General features: G+C 36.5%; 1 protein-coding gene across 1 annotated transcript in view; it reads left to right on the top strand.

The window, feature by feature from the left end:
• LOC150085336 (neprilysin-like) overlaps nt 1-22,158 on the top strand; it is a 70,508-nt gene that overhangs the window by 38,750 nt on the left and 9,600 nt on the right. The window contains exons 6-8 of the mRNA XM_090374531.1: nt 7,754-7,869; nt 13,743-13,802; nt 21,264-21,359. Coding sequence (XP_090230657.1) covers nt 7,754-7,869; nt 13,743-13,802; nt 21,264-21,359 — 272 coding nt within the window. The remainder of the gene's footprint in view (nt 1-7,753; nt 7,870-13,742; nt 13,803-21,263; nt 21,360-22,158) is intronic.

Raw genomic sequence — 22,158 nt, 5'->3', positions numbered from 1 at the left:
CTTTGGTCATAGTGTGCCAAATTCATGTGGTCTTACATTAATATTTATTGTGTATTATGTCTGTACAAGTGTGTTCATAGCCCAATCTGCAGGCTGAAAATTAGGATTGACTCATGGAAGGAAATGCTATTCCCTCTACCTGAGATCACCAATAAATAGCAGCCCCAGTAGAGGCCTTTAGAAATTCCTCCAGTCTTTAATGGAATTCAGACCTACACTTCTCTGAGTCACAAATGGCAAGCCCACTATACCATTATGGAGGATGTGTTTGCTATTCATTAATTTTTTACATAAGTAACTGGCAATCAGTAGATACCATTATGGTAATCCTTAACACCTCTCACTACAGTGAATGATAGGATTTATTTTGACAGATGAATTTTAGAGAACCTTGTATAGAGGTTTTTATTCCACAGTTTTCATTTCTTTATTACAAACTTGTAAATACTGATGTTACAATTTGTATGACATTAATTATTTCAAATACGACCAATAATTCTGAGCAAGTAAGAAGCAAGAAGTATTATTTTTAAGTTTTTGGCATGTGCCACTGCTGTGCTTCTCCCATCCATATTTTCAGTTAGAAAAGAAAAGTGGTTCATGGTTTGTGCCAATTGGCATTAATAGCACACTACCAGGAAAATTTATTTTTAGTCATGCTAAGTATGCAAAAACACATGTTGGCGATAATAGAAAAAAATATTAAATTTTTTTTTTTGTTGAAAGTAGAAACACTGGTTGAAAGTCATTCAAGCAGAACTTCAGATTTTAAATACTTTTAAATACAAAAATAAATACTATTTATTTTTGTGAGCAGCATTAATTAATCATATTGGCCTTTCTATATGTTATTGCTTTCAAAAGTGATGGTCAATAATTTAAAGGTGAACTGCACAGCCTACAATATGCAAAAAAAGCCTGGTAAACATGAGTCCTTAAGTGAATCGTTTTCGAGATATTGCACATTTCTAGTTGGGATCCACCACTGACTTGTTTGTTTAGGTTAGATTATGCCCATTCTCTCCCTTTCCCCTCTCTCAATGCACTGAGACATAGCAGGCATACTATTACTTCTCAAAGGATAGTCAAAATGGAAAGAGGTTACAGCAACGAAGTATGCGGACATGCACTTCATGTATGGTAAAGCCAACAGCAGTGCACTCGAGGCTGCACGTTTGTACCAAGAAGCATTTCCCCACCAAAGGCAGCCCAACAGGCACACATTTATCAGGATACATCAACGCTTTAGAGAACACAGGCACATCGTACATGGAGCATGAGCAGGTAGGCCAAGAAGCATAACACCTGACGTTGAGGAAAGGGTGTTAGAAAGAATAGAACAAAATCCAGGAATTTTCACAAGGAGGATTACTCTGCAAGAGCATGTACTGAATCATACCAGTGTGTGGCGAATTTTACATTGCCAATTACTGTACCCCTACGTGTACAAGGTCTCAGCAATACAGACTATCCTCCCAGAGTGAACTTCTGCCAGTGGATGCAACAGCAGTGTGTCCTGAACCCCCAATTTTTAAACAACATTTTGTTCACTGACGAAGCTGGGTTTACTCATGATAGTATTTTTATTTTTCATAACTGTCACATTCTTCCAACGAAAATTCTAATGCAATTCATGAGTCATGACATCAGCAACGTTTCTCGTTGAATGTCTGGGAAGGACTATTAGGAGACCGTCTAATTGGACCAAACTTTCTGCCAAACAGGCTAACAGGAGAGCTGTACCTTCAGTTTCTGCAAAATGTTCTTCCAGACCTCCTTGACGATGATAATGTTCCACTTCAGCAATACCAGAACATGTGGTTTATGCATGATGGTGCACCGGCACATTTTGCTCGAGTTGTACCTAGAAGGTATGGCCAACGGTGGATAGGTAGAAGTGGGCCTGTAATGTGGCCTCCCAGTTGTTGTTGTGCTTGGATTTTTCTGGTGCATAGGCTACTTAGGCCATATTGCACCTATCATAGTAGGTAATACTAATTTTATTGGCTTCTATGGAAGCAGTTAGAAACTGTTATATAAACCTATTTGTTTCAGAATGAAGAAAACTTTTTGCCTATGATATGGCTAAGTGACAATTCCTGTAAGTTTGAGAGAGAAGTGATTGAAATTAGATGGGAATTGTTATATAAGGTGCATTCCAGGAGTATGTGTTTTATTGTGAGTGGCCTGTGGCAATGTGAACACTGTGAAGGGTCATTACCTGATAACAGGAATAGATGGGTCAAATGAGTGTGGCCTATTCGGGTTCTGGCCAGGACAATCCCTTCTTGTCTGTTTGTGTGGAAATTGGAGGCCCATAATTGTGGAACAGGTTTAATTTCAAGGAGTTTGTTATGAATATGTGTTTGCCACTGTAGTGTCCAACGTTCCTTTCATATATTTCGTATATGCATTTTGTAATCACTAAATGGGACCAGAAAATTCGTTGGTGATGTGCTGGATGGATGCTTGGCAGCATCATCTGCAATTGTATTTCCTGGTATTCCAGTATGGCCGGGGATCCAGCACAAGACAACCTTCTGTGGCCTCCCAGATCACCAGACTTAAATCCTATGGATTTTTGTATCTGGGGTCATGTAAAAAGCTTGGTGTACACTTCTGACATTAACACAGTTGAGGAATTGCAGTGTTAGGTTTAAGGAGCCTTTCAGCAAATCAGAAATGATCCAGGAATGCCTGAGAGGATTTGCAACTCAATACAGAGAAGACTACAAAGCCACGTACAGATACAAGGACAGCATTTTGAACACCTTTTGTAACATCCTGTACTAGCATTAGCAAAGGCACATGATACAAGAGAGCAAGCTTATATAGCATCAGCGAAAAAAAAAAAAAAAAAAAGAAACCCTTATTTCACCCATCCATTCACTCCAAATGTTTGTCAAGTTCTGCCTTGAATCTATTTAAGCTATCAACTTCCATGACGACAGATGGAAGTTTGTTCCAGCAATCAACCACCCGCTGGCTAAAGGCAAATTTCTGCACATCTATCCTACAACCGTCTTTCCTCATTTTGAATGTATGCCCTCTCAGGCGAATATTCTGAACAATCATTCAAACCATTCAAGGCTTTATACACCTCAATCAGATCACCTTGCAGGTGCCTAGTCAACAGACACTGTAATTTGCAAAACTTAAGCCTTTCTTCGTAAGAGCAACCCTTTGTTCCATTCACTAATCTTGTTGCCCTTCTCTGTACTCGTTCCAACAGCTCTACATCCTTCTTAAAATGAGGCCTCCAGACCTGTATGCAGTACTCAAGGTGTGGCCTGACCATTGCCTTATACAAGGGGATAATCACCTCCTTATCCCTGCTAGAAAAATTGCTGTATATCATTGACAAGACCCCATGAACTACTCTTGCAGACTGTCTGCACTGCTCAGAAAACTTCATATCTGCCTGCACAATTACCCCCAGGTCCTTTTCATTCTCTACCACTGTCAGTGTAGTACCACAGAGTTGATACATTACTCTGGGGTTACTGCTTCCCATATGTAGTTTGTTTGTTATTTGGTTTTTAGGAGCATTAGCAACTAAGGCCATATTGCTCCGGGGATATGCGGTGGTCATTCCCTGACCTTTCCGCATCCGGTGGTGACAGGCTCAAACCCTGGTCTAATCAAGAAGCATGTGCTACGCACTGCTGATCCTTCCCACATAGGCTACGGAGATGCCCCATATGTAGTACTTTACATTTGTCAATGTTAAACTTCATTTGCCACCTCTGAGCCCATCTGCTCAACTTTTCTAGATCACGTTGCAGCAGCAGCGCACTGTCATTAGTGTCATTAACAACTCTGCCAACCTTTGTATCATCTGCAAACTTGGACATTAAGCCTGATATACCATCATCAACATCATCATCATTTATAAATACAGAAAACAACAATGGACCCAACACTGAACCCTGAGGGACTCCACTAATAACATTAGTCCATAAAGAGCAGTGTCCATTGATTACCACTCTCTGTCTTCTCCCACTCAACCATCCCTTTGGAGGCGCGTCCATAGCCAGGTGGGCAGGAGCAGCAGTGCGTAGCACACGCTTCTGGGATTAGACCGGGGTTCGAGCCCATCACCACCAAATACGGAGGATGCGGAAAGGTCAGGGAATGACCACCGCATATCCCAGAGCAATATGGCCTTAGTTGCTAATGCTCTTAAAAACCAAATAACAAACAAACAAACAAACCATCCCTTTATCTATAGCAGTAATTTGCCTCCAATGCCACACTGCTCCAATTTTTTCAGCAGTCTTCCATGTGCAACAGTATTAAAGGCCTTTCTAAGATCCAAATATATGATATCAAAGTTATTCTTTGCATCCAGTTCCTTTGTGACTACATCATAGTATCCAATCAAATTGGTCAGACAAGACTTCCCCTTAACAAATTCATGCTGTGTCCAAGCTATAACTGAAGTCTTATCTAGATGATCCTGCAATGTTTCTTTAATCAGTGCCTCCATTAATTGCCCTGGAACAGAAGTTAAACTAACAGGTCTGTAATTACCTGTGTCTCCCTTTGATCCTTCTTTGTGGATTGGGGTCACATTTGCACAACTCCAGTCCATGAGTACCTCCCCTGAGTTCAGGGAAGCTCTCATAATTATGGCCAAGGGTTTGCTTACTTCCTTTGTCGCCTCCTTTAATATAACTGGATAGATTCCAGGTGCTTTCTTATGTTTATCTTCAACAATTTCTCCTCCACTTTACTCTCAGTTATTACAAGATTTTCAGCAAGCTTACTGCCAGAGTTTAATACACCTCTGGCATTCTCCTCCTTGAATAACTCCTGATGTGTGAATGTAGATGCAAAATATTCATTTAGTTTGTTAGCTATCTGAGTAGGATCATTAACAGTTGAACCATCGATATCAAGTGGACCAATCTGATTCATCCCCTTCCTTCTAGAGTTTGCATAAGTAAAGAAATCTTTGCTGTTTTTCTTTGTATCCTTTGCCAAAGATTTCTCATAATCTGCCTTCGCCCGCCTAACCTCCTTTGTGACTTGGTTACAGACCAACTTATATCTATCATAGGCTTCTGTGTCACCTGTTATTTTATATGTATCCCATGCATTTTTCTTCTCTGTCACATGTCTAATTAGTTCATCTTGAACAATATTTCTTAGTTGGTATGAAAAGCCTAATAACATGTAACATCTGTAAAATTCTGTGGTGTTGAAACCAAAAATTAAAAATGTATTATCTTATGTTTAATAAAACCACCCTTAGGAAAGGATTCACAGCTTTTTGCTAAACTAGTGCTCCCATTGTCAGTGGCGGATCTTAACAGAAAATGTGCATTATCTCGAAATAGTTCATTTGTGGCCCGATGCTCACTGGGACTTTTTTGCTTATTTAATTTGTACTTTTCAACTTTAAATTATTGACCATCAATTTTGAAACATCCCATATATATATTTTAGGACTTTTTTGCCTAATGAAAAGATTCTGGAATATAAAAATTTTCAGCAAGATGATAATATCTCTATATACATATTGTGCCAGAAATTTGCTTTAACAACCATTAAGGTTCAATTCACTGGCCGAATCGAATCTGTTCACATATTTAATCATTCTGTTGGATAGCAAATGAACAGAAGAATACTTATCACTTATTAATGAAATTTCTGGAAAGTGACTTTAAGAGTAAATAAATAAATTGCCAACAATAAATGTTTTTATGTGTATGAATATTTCTGTCCTAACTATTTCTATCCTAACATAAATAAGATAAATGGAAATTGATGAATACCTGCATAAATATTTGTTTGGGTTTTTTTTTGACAGAAATATGAACCATGGCAACAGAAAATACATACCAAGAACTAGCAAATTTTGACAATGGTATGAGGAGAAATTCCATATACAGGATCCAGTGACTTAGAGTTTCTTATTTTTATACTTGTTTTGTTATATTTGTGGTGTCTGTTGTAGTCCATGGTCCCAGTTTGTCATCCCACACATTTAAAAAAGCATTTACACAGTTGCCAAATTACTTAAGTTGTTCAAGTCTGTATATGGAACATCTGGTTAATGCAGGTATTCTCTTTGGCTGGTGATTGAAAATTGCCAGTGCAGTGTGTTCCTTTAATGTTTCCAAACATTATCTAGCATAAACAGGAAAAGTCAGACACTGCTTGCTCAGCGATGGGAAAATCAGACACCATAATCATTACTTTTGACCAGTGGCCAAGGGGGATACCCTACATATAATAAAAATTAATTATGTAGAGAAACTTAAAGAACACCTAAAATGCTATATGTGAAGTCCATTGGTATAAAATTAGTAATTGTAGTATCTGACTTTCTCATTGCCAAGTGAACACAGTATCTGATTTATCATTACTACTAGAGCTGTTAGAAGCATTAAGCTAAATGTAACCACTACTATTTGGTAAGAAAGATGCATAAAATTTATTGCAGTTTCTGAAGCAGTTCCTTGATCAAAATGAAATGGTATATCTGATTGCCTCACAAGTTCATCTGGAGTAAATAATTGGACTGACAGGTTCATTCATTGTCTCCATGAATAGAATAACATGCCATAGTTGAGTGACAGGTCCATTTTGGTAATTGAGCATATAGTGGGAAAGCTAGTTATGAATATTGTATATAGTTAGATATTATTGTCATAACAAATTGTCAATGGCCAATACTATATAATTTAACACAGTGCTAAAATATTACAGTATTTTTAGAACATGTGAATAAAGCAAATAATAATTTATTAATTTGGAAGAAAGATTCTGGTATACTGTTTTGATGTGTTCTAGCAGCAAACTGGATTTGTATTAATTCATATTCAAAATTAAATATGAATATGTTGGTTTTCGGGCAGTGCCACAAGTTTAGAAAGTATTACTTAATTAAAGTTTCAGATGCGCTTGACAGAGCTAAACTTACCCTGTAAAACAAACATGCAGTTTTAAAAGGCAAGTTTAGTTCTATCAAGTATATCTAAAATTTTCATTAAGCATTGCACTGTAAAACCTCCAACTACAACAACAACAACAACTTTCATTAAGAATTCAGACTTCTCAAAGTTGGGAGGTATCATAAAATATATTAATTGAAAGAAAAAATCAAAATCAAACTATAAAATCACACATGATCACTAAAGATTTCAAGAAAAACATTGCCTCTTTATCAACATAATAACTAAACTAGCATTCTTATATGCACACATAACTCTAAAGTGTACTGATCCTTAGTGGGGGGGGTAATACCTCACTAGGCATTTGCCTAGAGGATGTCTGTGCTCTAAAAATAATGTCTCTAGCTGAGGTGCTGAAGTTCTGGCCCTGCTGTTCCCCACTGAGTGAATGGTATCTCACTGTGACATCACAAATCATGCATTACTTTGAGTAATGTATGATTTGTGATGTCATATGATTGCATATGGAAGCCTTTAAATTTGAATTATTGCATTTGGCAGCCTATCCTGTTAATAGTCACCTCATTGCAGTGCTGTTGTCTTCATTAATGGACATTTACATATGCCATTATGCTGTGTTATGCTTTTCTAAATAAATAAGCCTATTGATTTTTCAACAATTGTAGTAACTGAAGGAATAATTTGGTGATCAGATTTTCAGAAATGTTCTGCAACTGTGGATTTCTCACAGTTTCAAGTCCATACACCTAAGGCATGCTTTTTCAATGTGTTTTTCAGTCTTCTGTTGTCCTTTTCCCATGCTCTGATGCAAAGATTTTTTTTTTCCATAGAAATATACTTTACAAGAAGGGAAACTGGTACAAATGAGGAGGATGATACTGATAACCATATTGCATGCCTAGAGAACCAGTACTTAACAAAAAACTGGACAGATTTTAATCAGGAGGTAAGTATTCCTCTATCACATTCCTTAATTTCTTGACTCTAGCCATGGTGCAGTGATAAAAATGTTTGAAGTTTTGTTTATAGTTTCAGGTTACTGGTATTAATTTGAACTTGATGGCCAATGCTTTGGGCAGAGTACACTGTGTTGTGTTTAACAGAAAATCAAGTAGCTTTTACCACTTATAGTACCTCATTAAAAAAAAAGAAAAATTCAAAAATTCCATTATGAGAAATTTTGCCCTACTCCATAATTTCAGGAGAATTAACATGAATCATAATGTTACATAGACTTCCCACATCACAGAAGCAGCAACTACAGTGCTTAATCTTTCCACTGAGGAAGAATTTTGCTTCACCAGTCCAGAGAATTAATTCCAAAAAGTTAAGTATGTTTCTGTTGCTCCAGAAATGTTATGCAAAACTGATTGCATCTGTCTCTGGCAAACCTATTTAATGTGTCTAGCAGAACTGGTCATGTGTCTATTTAAACACTAGGTTTTGAAGCCCAGTGGGTTGTCATTCTTAATAGTGATCTTCAACTGATTTGCATTTAATGATTCAATTTTCTGATAGACTTGTTTGAGTTTTGTACAAGACTTTCTACAATCACTTGCCTGTTTTTTGGTATTGTGACCTCAGGATGAACACTGCTGGTACTTTTCTAATTTTTCAGTTATACCTTTCATGGTTTCAGATTGAGTCAGTGGCTTTCCCCATAATTTTTCTAAGCTCTTCTCTTCTGTGAAAAAATTTCTTCTTATGCATAAAATAATTTCACAACACTTATTTGCCCCTCCTGAGACAAATGAAAAGATCCATCATGTGCAAGAAAGAAATGAAATGCATGTTAATGATGAGGTGACAGTGCCTCATTGAGCAGTTTTATAGGTAATTGTACCTTACTCTTTATGTAGATCAGATTACTTTATACCCAGATGCCTTCAATATTCATATAATACCTATTTTTGTAAAAAAAATCTGAAACTAGGAGTTTAATATTATTGCTTTGTACTTTTTCCAGCAGATGTGTTCAGGTTCATTCACATCATTCATTCATATCATTCACATTCACCTTGAAATTAATTTAGTAAAGATGCAGGCATTGAACTAATCTGATAACAGTATGCTTCTCTGAGAAGAATATAATGCAGAATAGTGAAAAAAAAATAATGATACAGACTCATACTATTATCAAAATGCAAATTACAAACTTTTATACATGTCAAGCTGTGACTTATACCATTACTGTATACAATGGATTGATCACTTCTCTGTCCACTGACAGTACCTATATATCATCAGTAGAACATCATGAGCTGCCTGGTATGATGTTATTCAATGTAGAAAGAACTTTATTTCAGATTGCATGAGGTATGTTCATAAGCAATACAGCAGTGACATAATATTACTGGCTTGATAAATTGATTCCTGCAACTCAGTTTTATGAACCAAATAAAACAAATCCAATGAAACAGAATTTTAGCAGCACATGCATTTGACTAATTGGGTCTGGTCCTGGGGTAATGTTGTACATGGATATGGGTATGCACATTGTGAGATCAAGCCAGTATGCTACCACAAAAAATGTGTGGCCAACTATTAATTATTGTGCTGGTATATTGGTTGGAATAAATAGTTATAATGAAGATGTAAACTCAGACCCTGGCTATACTGAGTACAAATAGAAATTTATTTTATTTTAAATATAAATTCTAGAGAAAACATAATTTTTTTTTTTTTTTTCAATTGAACATTCTATCCTAAAGCTATGTGTTTGAAGCATGGTCAGAACATAAAGGTAATATTTTGAGTTCTAAACGTTAAGGTAATATTTTGAGTATAACAGAAAGAGTACTTTACTCATATCATACATCAATTGGTTGTTGATTTCTTACTTGTTGTAGTCAAGGTCACGAGGTGTCAGTATGCATTGCATCTATAACATGTGTGCATTTATATTAGGTTGGTGTGCCTGTTTTGTATGATGAAAACTCAAGTATGAAAGGCGCCTCCGTAGCCAGGTGGGCAGGAGCAGCAATGCGTAGCACACGCTTCTTGATTAGACCGGGGTTCGAGCCTGTGACCACCAAATACGGAGGATGCGGAAAGGTCAGGGAATGGCCACCGCATATCCCCGGAGCAATATGGCCTTAGTTGCTAATGCTCCTAAAAACCAAATAACAAACAAACATCAAGTATGAAAAACCAGCAACCCTTGTCAAAGACCAATCAACTTTGCGAGAGTGTGAAAAAAGCCCATACAAGTTACTCCCATATGAAAGATGCCTTAAGTTGTCAACATAATCCATAGTAAAATTCTTTCTGATGCCTACCGAACATTAAAATCACTTATATAAAATACAGAATATAATCAAAGAAAAAATAAAATTCTAAAAGTATAAATAAAAAAAAATTTCTGTTATATTCTGAGATGGCCGCATAAGATCAGAGCAGTTTACAAGACAGATAATACAAGAACATAAATGTATTTAGCAGTCACATGAACTAGATGTAGGTACTACTGTACCTTATATTTGGCCACTCTGCTGCGATAGCCTTTCAAAAATATAAATTTTCAGTTTGTACTCAGATGGTCATAGCATCCAAGGAGTTTACAAAATAGAGAGAATACAAGAACAATAATATCGCCACATTTTCCAGTCATGTGGACTAGAACCAGTCAACTGGAATGTATTTACTACTGTACCCCAGCATTTGACCAGTCATCTGCTGAGTATGTATGATCATAAAATATATTAAAACATATTGATATATATGTTGCTTTAAGTTCAGCCATACGTTCAACTATTGCCATCTTGAGTATATAACTGCAAGTGTATGAAAGAGTTATAGGAATCCCAGAAATGAAAAGGCCAATTAAAAATGCAACGCCCCAAAAAAAGATCATACTGTGGAAGGAAAAATAAGTAAAGCTGAGGTGAAATGAGCCAAAAATTAATTATTTGCCATTATTAATGCCTGTTGCTCCTTATCCTCACTTTCTCCCTCCCTTTCCATCAGTGGTCTGCATGTATCATAACAGTCACTAAAATTGTGTGAAATGTATTAACTTCATTTATGTTAAAAAGAGGTCCATTGTACTGAATATGAATAGCCTCCACCCATCAATGGTATTGGATATTAGAGGAGCTATCTATAATCTGATATACCCAGAGATCAATTATGTAACTTTCTACCGGAAGTGCTCTGCATTCACAGAATTAGCAAGTTTGGTTCTCTGGCATGATATTTTATTTTATTTACCTTTGAGACATTTCTTAGTCTCCTTGATATAATTTGCCCCATAATTCAGGCAGCAGATTCTGTAAACCACCCTGCTGCATTTCAATTTAGGTATTGATGCTTTAATGGTGGGATAAATACTGTTGAGCTTATGTCCTGGAAGCTGCATGCAGAAAATGTGACATGTATAATATTCTGGATAAAACATCTGATTAGCTAGGATAGTAGGGCAAATTAATGTGATTATATGATGCGGTTTGTATCTCCCATTCTGATTATTATGATATTCAGTTGCCAGACTTTCATAATAGTCTAATATGTGTGGGGAAAAATTATAATGGCCAAAATCACTTGGAACCCTGCAAAGTTCCCATGTTCTGTCATGGATGTTACTACAATGTGTCTAGGCCCGACACAAGCACTATATTATTTTTATATGTTTGAGCATGGAAAGAGACATGATTATTATATTGTCTGGCTCATATTGATTTCTGAAAAATGGAAGCAACCAACTTTGTGCTGCCCTCCATGCTTGTACATCCTTACATCAATTATACTTGTGCATTAGGAATGATAGATTCTGGTTCCACTTCACTTTATATTGTGGAATTGATAAAGGGATACAGAAATTGATACTATAGGAAGGCATACTCATGGCACCTGTAATGAAAATGTCAATATATAGTGGAGGCCACACAGGCACATCTGTGTGGCTTCCATAATGTCTGCAACAGTAAGCCTGTTTCTAAATTTCAAGGTGGTACCATTCTCTTAGGGTCATATAGACACATTGTATAGTGTGTTTTACAGGAATATGTGTATACAAAAATACATAAAAAAAAACAAGGAAATCATTATCATTAATAATTAAGCTTCAAACAGGTATGTAGCAATAAATGTATGTAATCATAGATATATGTATCGTTATATACACTATATTACCAAAAGTAGCTAAACATCCTGGGATTTGGGAAAAATGAACCATAGCTACCATCTAAGTGTCAGGAATAGCTATAAAAGCAACTGCATTCATGCTAGAAGCAGGTAAACAAAATACATGGGTTGAGATATTGAGCCTAGTGACTTCCATTAGGACATCATCATGGGAAGCCATATTAACAGTCAATCTGTTTGTGCTATTACAGCAAAGCTGAACCACTCCAGATTAAAAGTGGATGATGTAATCATCAAATGGAAATGATGTGGTGCTTACTACAGCTGGGAAATGTTCAGGTGGACTGCAGAAATTGATAGAAAGAAAGTGCCCAGATGAGTGGCACATCATAGATTCCATCAGTCCTTATTGAATACTGTCAATCAACAGTTCAGGGAGGTCACATGAACTGATATTAGTGCAAGGACAATATGTAGAGAGATGCATGGCATCAGATTTTATTGGAAGAGCTGCAGTGCATGCACAAATCAAACATTGTAACATGCAGTGCATAACATAAATTTCCTGATTCACAACCCATTATAATTGGTTCCTGGAAGGGGCTCACATCTGGTGAGTATGGGCTTGGCACGCCCAGGGTCCTGAGCTGGATATCATCATTCTTCTCTGTCTTGGTGATTCCCTTCTACATCTCTCTCTCTCTGTCAGGGTAACTCGGGGATTTTTTTTTTTTTTTTTTTTTTTGGCTGGTGCAGCATAAGCCTCGGGCTTCCTTGCACCATACAGCTAATAATAATAATAATAATAATAATGTCATTAAAATGTGTTATTGAGTAATGAATTGTGATTTTTGATCTGATGACTATGACTGTGTTTGGCTGATGTTCATACACATTGACCTTCATGTCAGTGGACTGCTGTGGCAGCACTATAGGCAAGGATCCCTTCTGTTTCAGAATAAAAATACACCATGTCACATTGCAAAGGGCATCTCCGTAGCCAGGTGGGAAGGAGCAGCAGTGTGTAGCACATGCTTCTTGATTAGACTGGGGTTCGAGCCCGTCACCACCAAATACGGAGGATGCGGAAAGGTCAGGGAATGACCACCGCATATCCCGGAGCAATATGGCCTTAGTTGCTAATGCTCCTAAAAAAAAAAAAAAAAACCCAAATAAAAAATATTGCAAAGCAAGTGACTTCATTTAACGACAAGGGCATGCAAAAGTTTCATTGGTCGACCCAGAGCCTCAAATGCCTTTAGAATGTTGGCCTTGGACCAGACCAACGTGCCTGCAACCAGTAGCTGAATTGACTGCTGTACTGAAGAAGATTATCTAAAAATTGGTTCAGAATCTATCTACCTTTCTCTTATCAAAAATAGGTTTAGAGTCTAATGATGCATTTGTATAGGCTGAAGTATGTAATTAAACCTAAAGGTGGCCTGATATTATTAAATATTGTATCAATGAAGGGTCCTTTGAAACATGCTGGTGTCTGGTTACTTTTGGCAACATAGTACATATTGCATTTATATGTACTGAAGAAATATGTAATTGGTTCATGAGACAGTTTATCTTGAGTGAATCATTGAATTTCATGATTTAAATATCATTAGTTATAATGATATTTAAATATTTTTAACTTTAAATTGAAAATAATTGTTAAAATATTAACATGTTTTGATTGACTTTGTTCTTAAACAAATTAGTTATCTTCGTTTATTCTTTTAATCCTAGTTATTTTCAAATGTGACCAATTCAGTATGCAACATTCTAGGTGTGGATCAAGCCTACCTGGTAAGTATTGTAACCATCTCCTTCCTGGAACTTATCTCTCTTTTACTTACCTGGTCATCTAAACTCTAAAACTAAAATGTTATTATGTATAAATGTACACATTGATAAAATGATTGTACTTAAGGTTTGAATTATCAGTGTGGGTTGGCATTCCTTCTTTACACACTGGTCTTCTTGAGAAGAAATTGAAGAAAGAAACTAAATACAATATAAATATAATGCTGAGTATTAGTAGATAATTCATTCATTAACTAAGAAAAACACTATTTTAATTATATTTCACTATGTTTAACCAGTGAATAATAGTGATTTGTGTAATTTAACAAACTATTTTCAAATGTATGCAATAAACACACAACTTCTGTTATATTAAATAGTTGAAGTTTATATTCAAGTACATTAGAAAAACAGTATGCACTGTGCAAGGTATCCATGTTTTCCATATAAGAAATGTAACCTTTTATGTGCTTGTAAAAAGATGGAACACAGAACATCATTTCTTCATATAAATATATCACAAAATGAGCAGAGTCATTTTATCACTTATCTGCTATTCTGTTTAGGTTGATAAAAAAATGTTATTTATTAAATGCCAATATAAGCAATCCAATTTAGTACCAAACATTTAGTTTAAAAGTGTATCCTAAAATTTTTTTAACTGCTCATTATGTTTACCCACAACCATTGTTGTGAGTAGAGAAATGATTTTTTTCTATTGTAATCAACAAACATCTCTCCCCCCCTGCTTTCCCTCATATTGGGTGGCTAATTCTAATATGGGCATTATGGATATTTTGTCTGTACAAGTATATATTCATAGGCCAATTTAAGTGTTGTGTGGGCTAAAAATTGCAGAAAACCCTACTCCTTCTGTCTGAGATTGGCTAACTGCAGCCCCAATTGAAGAGGCTTATAAGAATTCTTCCAATTATGGGATTTGAATCCAACATCTCCAATTGAGTTATGAATTGTTAAACTGTTATATTACCATAGATGCCTTTTCAATAATTTTATATTTTTGAGTTGCTGCTATCATTCAAAAAAATAACAGAAAAGCCTTCCTTGATATTCTGGGTAGACTTTTTGTCAATCATATTTGCTACAGTTCCCAGGCTTTCTGTAACTGGGAATTGTGGCAAATGTGATTGACAAAATGCAGGATCAACCTATAACTTTTTTTTTTTTTTTTTTGGCTGATGCTGCATAAGCTTGCTTTCTTGCATCGTATGCCCCTACTAATGCTAACTTTAGCAACGTTATAACCACAGTGTTTTCAGGAATCCATGCTCTCCTTTCTTCAGAATGTATATGAGTGCTCCATTGTAGGTGTCCTTATATACAGTATGCTATACTGTATGTTATGGTTGATTGTGAAATATTAGTCTTGGATCCAAGATTGCTAGATATGCATATATGAATCTGTTGGGCAATCTCTTTTAAGCCCTGAGGATTTTGTGGAAACATTTCCATTAGCATGTTTCAAGATGAGGAAATTCAGACCATTCTCTATACAACAAGATGTGCTCTTCATGCAGTCTTCCACTCTCCTGTGCCATCACAATTGCGATATTATCTTGTACATAAATTTTCAAGTTTCACATACACTGTAAAGTGATAAGATATTGTATAGGGTTTCTTTTGGGACTATAATATATTTGTTATGTATTTTGAATATTCTGGCCACTTGTTTGGAGACAGGATGGAATGGGATTATTGTGGGTCTCATTGGTTGTTGCATGTTTGTATTGCACCGATTGCATTTCACATACAGTATGATACAGTTGGGGAAGTCATGAAGGAATTTTAATTTTTTTGGCTATGCTATTTTAACTATTTCCCAGAACATTTTTTTCCTGAAAATGTGCCATAACAGATCGACTTTTTTTATTTTACAGATTAAAAGTATGCATCATGTGTATACTCATTGTATAGTTTTTTGTGTTTTTTATAAATTTTTTAGTATAAAATACATGCGAGTAATTAATGCATTTGGGCTATCCCGAGTTATCTCACGTATGCCAAAAAGTGTGGAAATTACAGAATTTTTTAATAAATTAGCACTTGTGCTAAAAGAAAGGAATAGAAAAACACAAAAAAAAAATGCAAACTTACTTTATTCCCTGAAAGACAATTTGAATTCCATAAAAAAATGGCATTTCATGAAAAACAAACAGTAATTTTACTTGGTGTAGTAGGTCTTGAAGCAAGGAATGATGCAAAGACCAATTTCACATATTTCGCACATGTAGTGTGTTTCCTTTCAAATTTTCTTGCCATCTCTGTTCCGCTTTTTGGAGCATACCCAACAAGTTCTAGTTGGAAACTACTTCTCAGTTAGTGGAATATCAATGGGGTAATGGCCTGGTGAATAGCGAGTTGGGTGGCATGTTGAGGACGGTCTTCCCTTTCTAACTGCTGGAATTTGTGGGTGATATTTCTTGATAATTTCATCAATCAGGTCCAATCTGAAATTCAAGGTTGAAATAAATTTTTGGCCATGTGAAATCGTGGCTTTATACAGTAGAAATGAATTCCACACAGCTAAGTCCATTAGGTGAAAGAAAACCTTACTTGTAACATTTTTTAATCCGTTTTCTTGGCAGGGGATAGTTCGCCAAATGGTGGTCAACTTTATCTACACCTCCCATGGAAAAGTTATAGTCACAAACTGCTTTGGGTCTCTTCACTACTCCTGTTCGAGTTTCTATTTCTTCCCGAAAAGGATTATGGACCATAGATAACAACACTACATCTTTTTTATCTTTCCAATGTAAGGCCATGACTTTCCCTCTTTGAAAAGCAGCAACCTCTTGCCTTTTCAGCTTTTCCTTCTTCAGCATTTCGGGAATTTCCTTTCTGTTTAGTCTCACTGTACCATAAACATCAGTTTTCTTTGTGATGAGAATATCAGCTAATTGGGGACTGATATAATAATTGTCCACTATGAGGCAATATCCTTTTCCTAACAGAGGCTTTATGAGAGTCAAAACCACTTGCATAGACATTGGAAGACCAATAAAGTCTGGATCCATTTCTGTGCCTTTTCCTACATATATTATGAAAGTCCAAACATAGCCACTTTCCGATTCACACAGCATATAATACTTTATGCCAAACCTTGAGCGCTTCAATGGCATGTACTGCACCCAACTGAGTCTTCCTTTGTACAGCATCAAGCTTTCATCTATTGTTATGTCTCTTTTTGGAACATAGAGACTTCTAAATTTATTTTCTAAGAAGCAATAGACATCATAAATCTTGTTTAGTTTTGGATTTGGGTGCATATTTGCATCATACAACTCATTATCTGAGAAATGAAAATACTGTTTTATCTTTTTATAATGCCTAAGAGCCATCGTAGTTCCAAACACTGGTGTCTCAAGTAATGGCTTTTTTGACCAGTGCATATATTCTTCAGGCTTTCTCACAATACCTTGCAGCATTTTCAGAGCAAAAAAATACTCTCAATTCAGCATGCATCACTGGAGTCCAACTAGAATCACGAGCACCACTTTGTTCTGCAAATTTATTAGTCTCAGAGCACACTAGATTGATTAGTTCTTCATCAAAAAATAAAGCAAAAAAGTCTATGGGAGTCATTTCATCTGTATTGCTTTCAATGCACAAACCTGGCTGAGCAGAAAATGGAAATCTTGAAAATGGCGGGGGGGGGGGAAGGTCTTCACTGCAGTCAATTTTGCACCACTCTCTAGCATCTAAAACACTGACGTCACCATCTTCTTCATCTGAATCAAAACCTGAAAAAGAATCTTCAGCACCGGATTCACCAGAAGGTTCCAATTCACTATATGAATCATCACTAATCTCTTCTTCATTACTCATTATAAAAATAAATTTAAAAAAATCAAGGGGAAACGCACAAGCAATAATTGTGAATTAGCTATATTCTGACACACAGCCACTGGCAAGTGGATAGGCGAGATAAGCATCGCTTACAGCTGGCAGCTGAAGAGGGCGCCGAAATATTTTTAGATATTGTTTTCTGATTCGTAACCGCTTGTCAATATTCAGCATTTATTTTATTTTGATTACTGGCAGCACGTAAGAATGTGAGCTATTAAATTGCTGTACAATAAAAGTAAAGTTAAAGTCAATCATCTACTGCCAGGCATAATAAAATCCCGAGAAATGTCGGGATTTATCTGGCTAATGCAAAATTAGCCAGATAAATGCCCGAGAAAATAGGTTTCAGTCCTAAATTTGGAGGTATTATTGTTTGCTTTTATCCCGAGATATTTCATGTATGTTCCAAATAACTTTTAAACCTAAAAATGAGATATCTCAGGATAATCCTTAATCCGTGAAGGGGTTAATGGTTGAAATATCTGTTAAGGCTGTAACTGTGACTTTTTTTGCTGACCTACAGTCACCATCACAGATACACCACCATTAATTATAGATGTGAGTTTGTTAAGGGCATCTTTACAGTTTCCTGTTCCATGTTTCAACTTCCAACAGGTTTAATCTTTCAAAGAGGCACCATGTTTCTTCAATCCTTCTTCTAGACCTTCCTACTACTGTTGATGCTGACAGACCCTCTCTCCTGTTGGTGTGGGACCAAACTGGCAGATCCCAGGGTTTCCTGAAATGGGATCATTGCAGACTCTGACCTCCTTGTGGGTGGAACCTTTGTGGACCCTGTCTCTTCAACAGTGGGATCTCCCTCCAGGGCTGTGATTAACTTTCTGACTCTGGACCTTGTGTCCAGAGCAGGATCTTCCAGTCCAAATGATCATCTCCTCTATAACTGGAGTGTCACTTGGGGTGGAAGGAATCTATCCAGTTATATTAAGGGAGGAATCAAAGGAGGTAAGCAAACCCTTACCTAATTATGAGGGCATCCTTGGAATCAGAGGAGGTCCCTATGGACTAGAGATGTGTAAAATATGGTGTCAAGATGTGGATCAAAAGGTGTCATGAGTAATTACTAATCTGATGTCTGCTCCTGGGAAAATAATGGAGTCACTGGTTAAAGAAGTAATGCAGAATCATCTAGACAGTAATGCATTTATATTGCAGTCACAATATGAATTTATTAAGGGGCAGTCTTTTCTGACCAAACTGGTTGGATACTATGATCCAGTGACCAAGGAACTGAATACAAAAAATAATTTTGATATCATATACTTGTATTTCAGGAAAGCTTTTGATACTGTTGAACATAAAAAAATTGCTATAAAAACTGGGCAATGTGGCATTATGGGCAAGTTATTGCTATGGAGTAAAGGGATGGTTGAGTGGGAGAAGACAGAGTGATTATCAATAGACACCACTCTTTGTGACTAATGTTATTAGTGGAGTCCCAGGGTTCTCTGCTGAGCCCATTCTTGTGTTCAACATTTATTAATGATATTGATAAGAATATAGCGAAGGTAAAGAAAGCCAACACAAGAACAACAAGAAACGTCGGATAACTTAGTTTCCCAATACGGCACTCTAGTGCTGCTCGCTCGGTAAACAGATGGTAGGTGTTATCAGTCTGGAGCAAAGTCGAGAATGATATATTGATTGACAGGTAGGCATGGCAAATGATGTGCTGATTGGTACGCAAACACAATACACGATAACATCGGTTTAGTATCACTTTAGTAGCACTCAGAATAATCCCAGATTAACATACCAACTGTTTGGTACTACACCCAGGGAAGTGGAAAATGAAAAAGACATGGTGGTAATTGTGCAGTCAAATATGAAATTCTCTGAGCAGTGTAGACAGACTGCCAAGACAGCTTATGGGGTTTTATCAATGATATACAGAAACAATGCTAATAGGGATAAGGAGGTGATTACACCCTAGAACGAGACCATGGTTGGGCCACATCTTGAGTACTGTATACAGGTCTGTAGGCCTCACTTTAGGAAGGATGTAGATCTGCTGGAATGGGTGCAGAGAAGGGCAATCAGATTGGTGAAGGAAACAAAAGGGTGCTCTTACCAAAAAAGGCTTCAGTTCTGCAAATTGAAGCATCTGGAGCATTTTTTTTTTTTTTTTTTTGGTTGATACTTTATGGGGAGATCTGACTGAGGTGTTTAAGGTCTTGAATGCATTTAGTAAGCTAATAGTTGATGGCATTCTTCCTCCTCCTGAGACTACACACAAGGCATAAACCCAAGTTGAGGAAGGATAGGTGCAGGATAGATGTGCAAAAGTTTTTTTTCAGCCTGCAGATGGTTGATTGTTGGAATCTACAACAAACCATCCACTCCCAAACAATAGATGAACAAATTTCCATTGTTTGGGAGTGGATGGTTTGAATAAATTCAAGGAAGAACTAGACACAATTCTTATGTATTGATGGGTGATGTGCTTAGGTGTTTTTTTTTTTTTTGGTTGATACTTTATAAGCTTGCTTTCTTGCATCATTTGCCACTACTAATACTAACTGTCCTCATAATCTTCTGTATTCCTAATTCAATGGTATGCCCCTATTCCTTCTACATCTGTTTACCCTATACTCTCACTACTCTTACTATCCCCATTTCACTTTCTTGATTTTTAACAAGGGCTAGCTGCCTGCACTTCAGAACATGAGTGTAGTCTAATATGAGCTTTAAAAAGATGCCCCGTCTCCTATTGGCAGGGACAGGTACCAGAAAGCAGCCTTCCAGGTGATTGCTGCTTCCTTGTAACGAAGTGGCCAGTCTCAACAATACTCCAAACAAAACATAACACTACTACACATACATTAAACCAACACTCCTCACATGACTTGGCTCTTGGCAGCATCACAGGAGAACAGTAGTCATGGTGGAAATTCTGGGAACTGCAACCACATTAGACACATGAAACACTTGCCAAACGGCTCTGGGAATAAATAATGATCACCTATCAGGTTCTAGGTGAATGGTAATATTGTCCTTTGTCTCAACTTGCTTGGCTATATTACAAAGGGACTTACTCACAATGCCCTTTGGAATACCTTATCTGCTCTTTGGAAGGACTGTAGAACTTTTCCTCATTCCATTCTGCTACTGACTTCCCACTCCTGTAACTTCTGTTCTCTTATATCCTCAAAATGAGTGAACAGTCATCTGCCTTCCATGTGATCTCTAGATTGGGACAATGTAGACAGCCGTGAATGTCCAAAAATGGTGGAGAAGATTGTATAACTTGATGTAAGAAAAACCAGTCTTTTCTAAGTCACTGGATCTAGATTTAATATAGGTGACTTCAAGAATAATTGGCAGCAGCTATTGGGCATCCTAGAATAATCTGAACATGCTTTCTTGGGACTTTCATATATGCATATGAAAATACTTTTTTTTTTTTTTTTTTTGTTTTTCATATTGCTTATACTAAAACTGTTAATTTAGCCAGAGAGCATATTTAAAAAAAAAAAAACACAAAGGACGTATTCTTGCAAAAATATTAATTATTCCTATAAAAAATTGTCTTGTATCTCATAAACTATATGCAATTCATATTTCAAATTATTGCAGGCTTATGAAACCCTTGTTAAAGAACATGGAGAGGAAGTTAAACTTCCAGGACTGGACTACAGTACTCGAGAACTGTTTTTCATTTATTATGGCCAGGTAAAAGCTGAGTACTACTTTGCATTGTCATTTATGTTAATTCTTCATTTAATTTCTTTAGTTACAATTGTTGGTAAAGGATAGAGTGATTTTCTCCAGGTTTGCAGATGCCCTTCATTTTTAGATGTCTGCAAATAAAAAGCATCTGCATGTAATTTTCTACATATTTCTACCAAGTAGAATCTCCCTTGCTACCACTCATGTTTGTAGAGGTAAACATGAGTGGTAACAAGCTCATGGGATGAGTCAACAAGTGTCAAAAAAAACCAAAAAAAAACATGAAAATAAAATAATACAAAATTATTCCTCAAATTTGTTTATCATTTTCACTTTCTAAATTTCTCCATATGAGTTGTTAAATTCAAACATATTTTCCAGGGCCAACACCCAGCCCACCTTTCTTATTTGGGCTGTAATTAGTATTCAAAATCCCAGCAACAGAGAAAAAATTATAAGGAGGAATTCTAGCAAACAGTGTCTTAAAGGGGCTGCACAAATTGATGTTTTTCTCAGACTGGAAAATACCTCAAGCTGTCACTGCATTTTTCCTTGACAATATCACGATGTTATGATGAACTATGCTTATATACAAGGGGGGGGTATCAAAACGTTTGTACCCTTACCTAGAAATAATAGCCCTAGAAAGGTGAAACTTCACAGGAACTTTAATCCTTTTCTATGTACTCTCCATGTATAGTAACACATTTCTCCCCTCTGTGGATCAGTTGTTTAATGCCTTTATTGTAGAAGCCTGCACTTTTTGCCTGAAACCACAATTCCACTTCATTGATGACTTCCT

Source organism: Mastigoproctus giganteus, chromosome 5, assembly GCF_048544385.1.
Source record: "Mastigoproctus giganteus isolate SK-2022 chromosome 5, ASM4854438v1, whole genome shotgun sequence".
NCBI classification, from domain to species: Eukaryota; Metazoa; Arthropoda; class Arachnida; order Uropygi; family Thelyphonidae; genus Mastigoproctus; species Mastigoproctus giganteus.
Note: the sequence above shows the minus strand (reverse complement) of the source record. Positions and strands in the feature narration are given on the sequence as shown.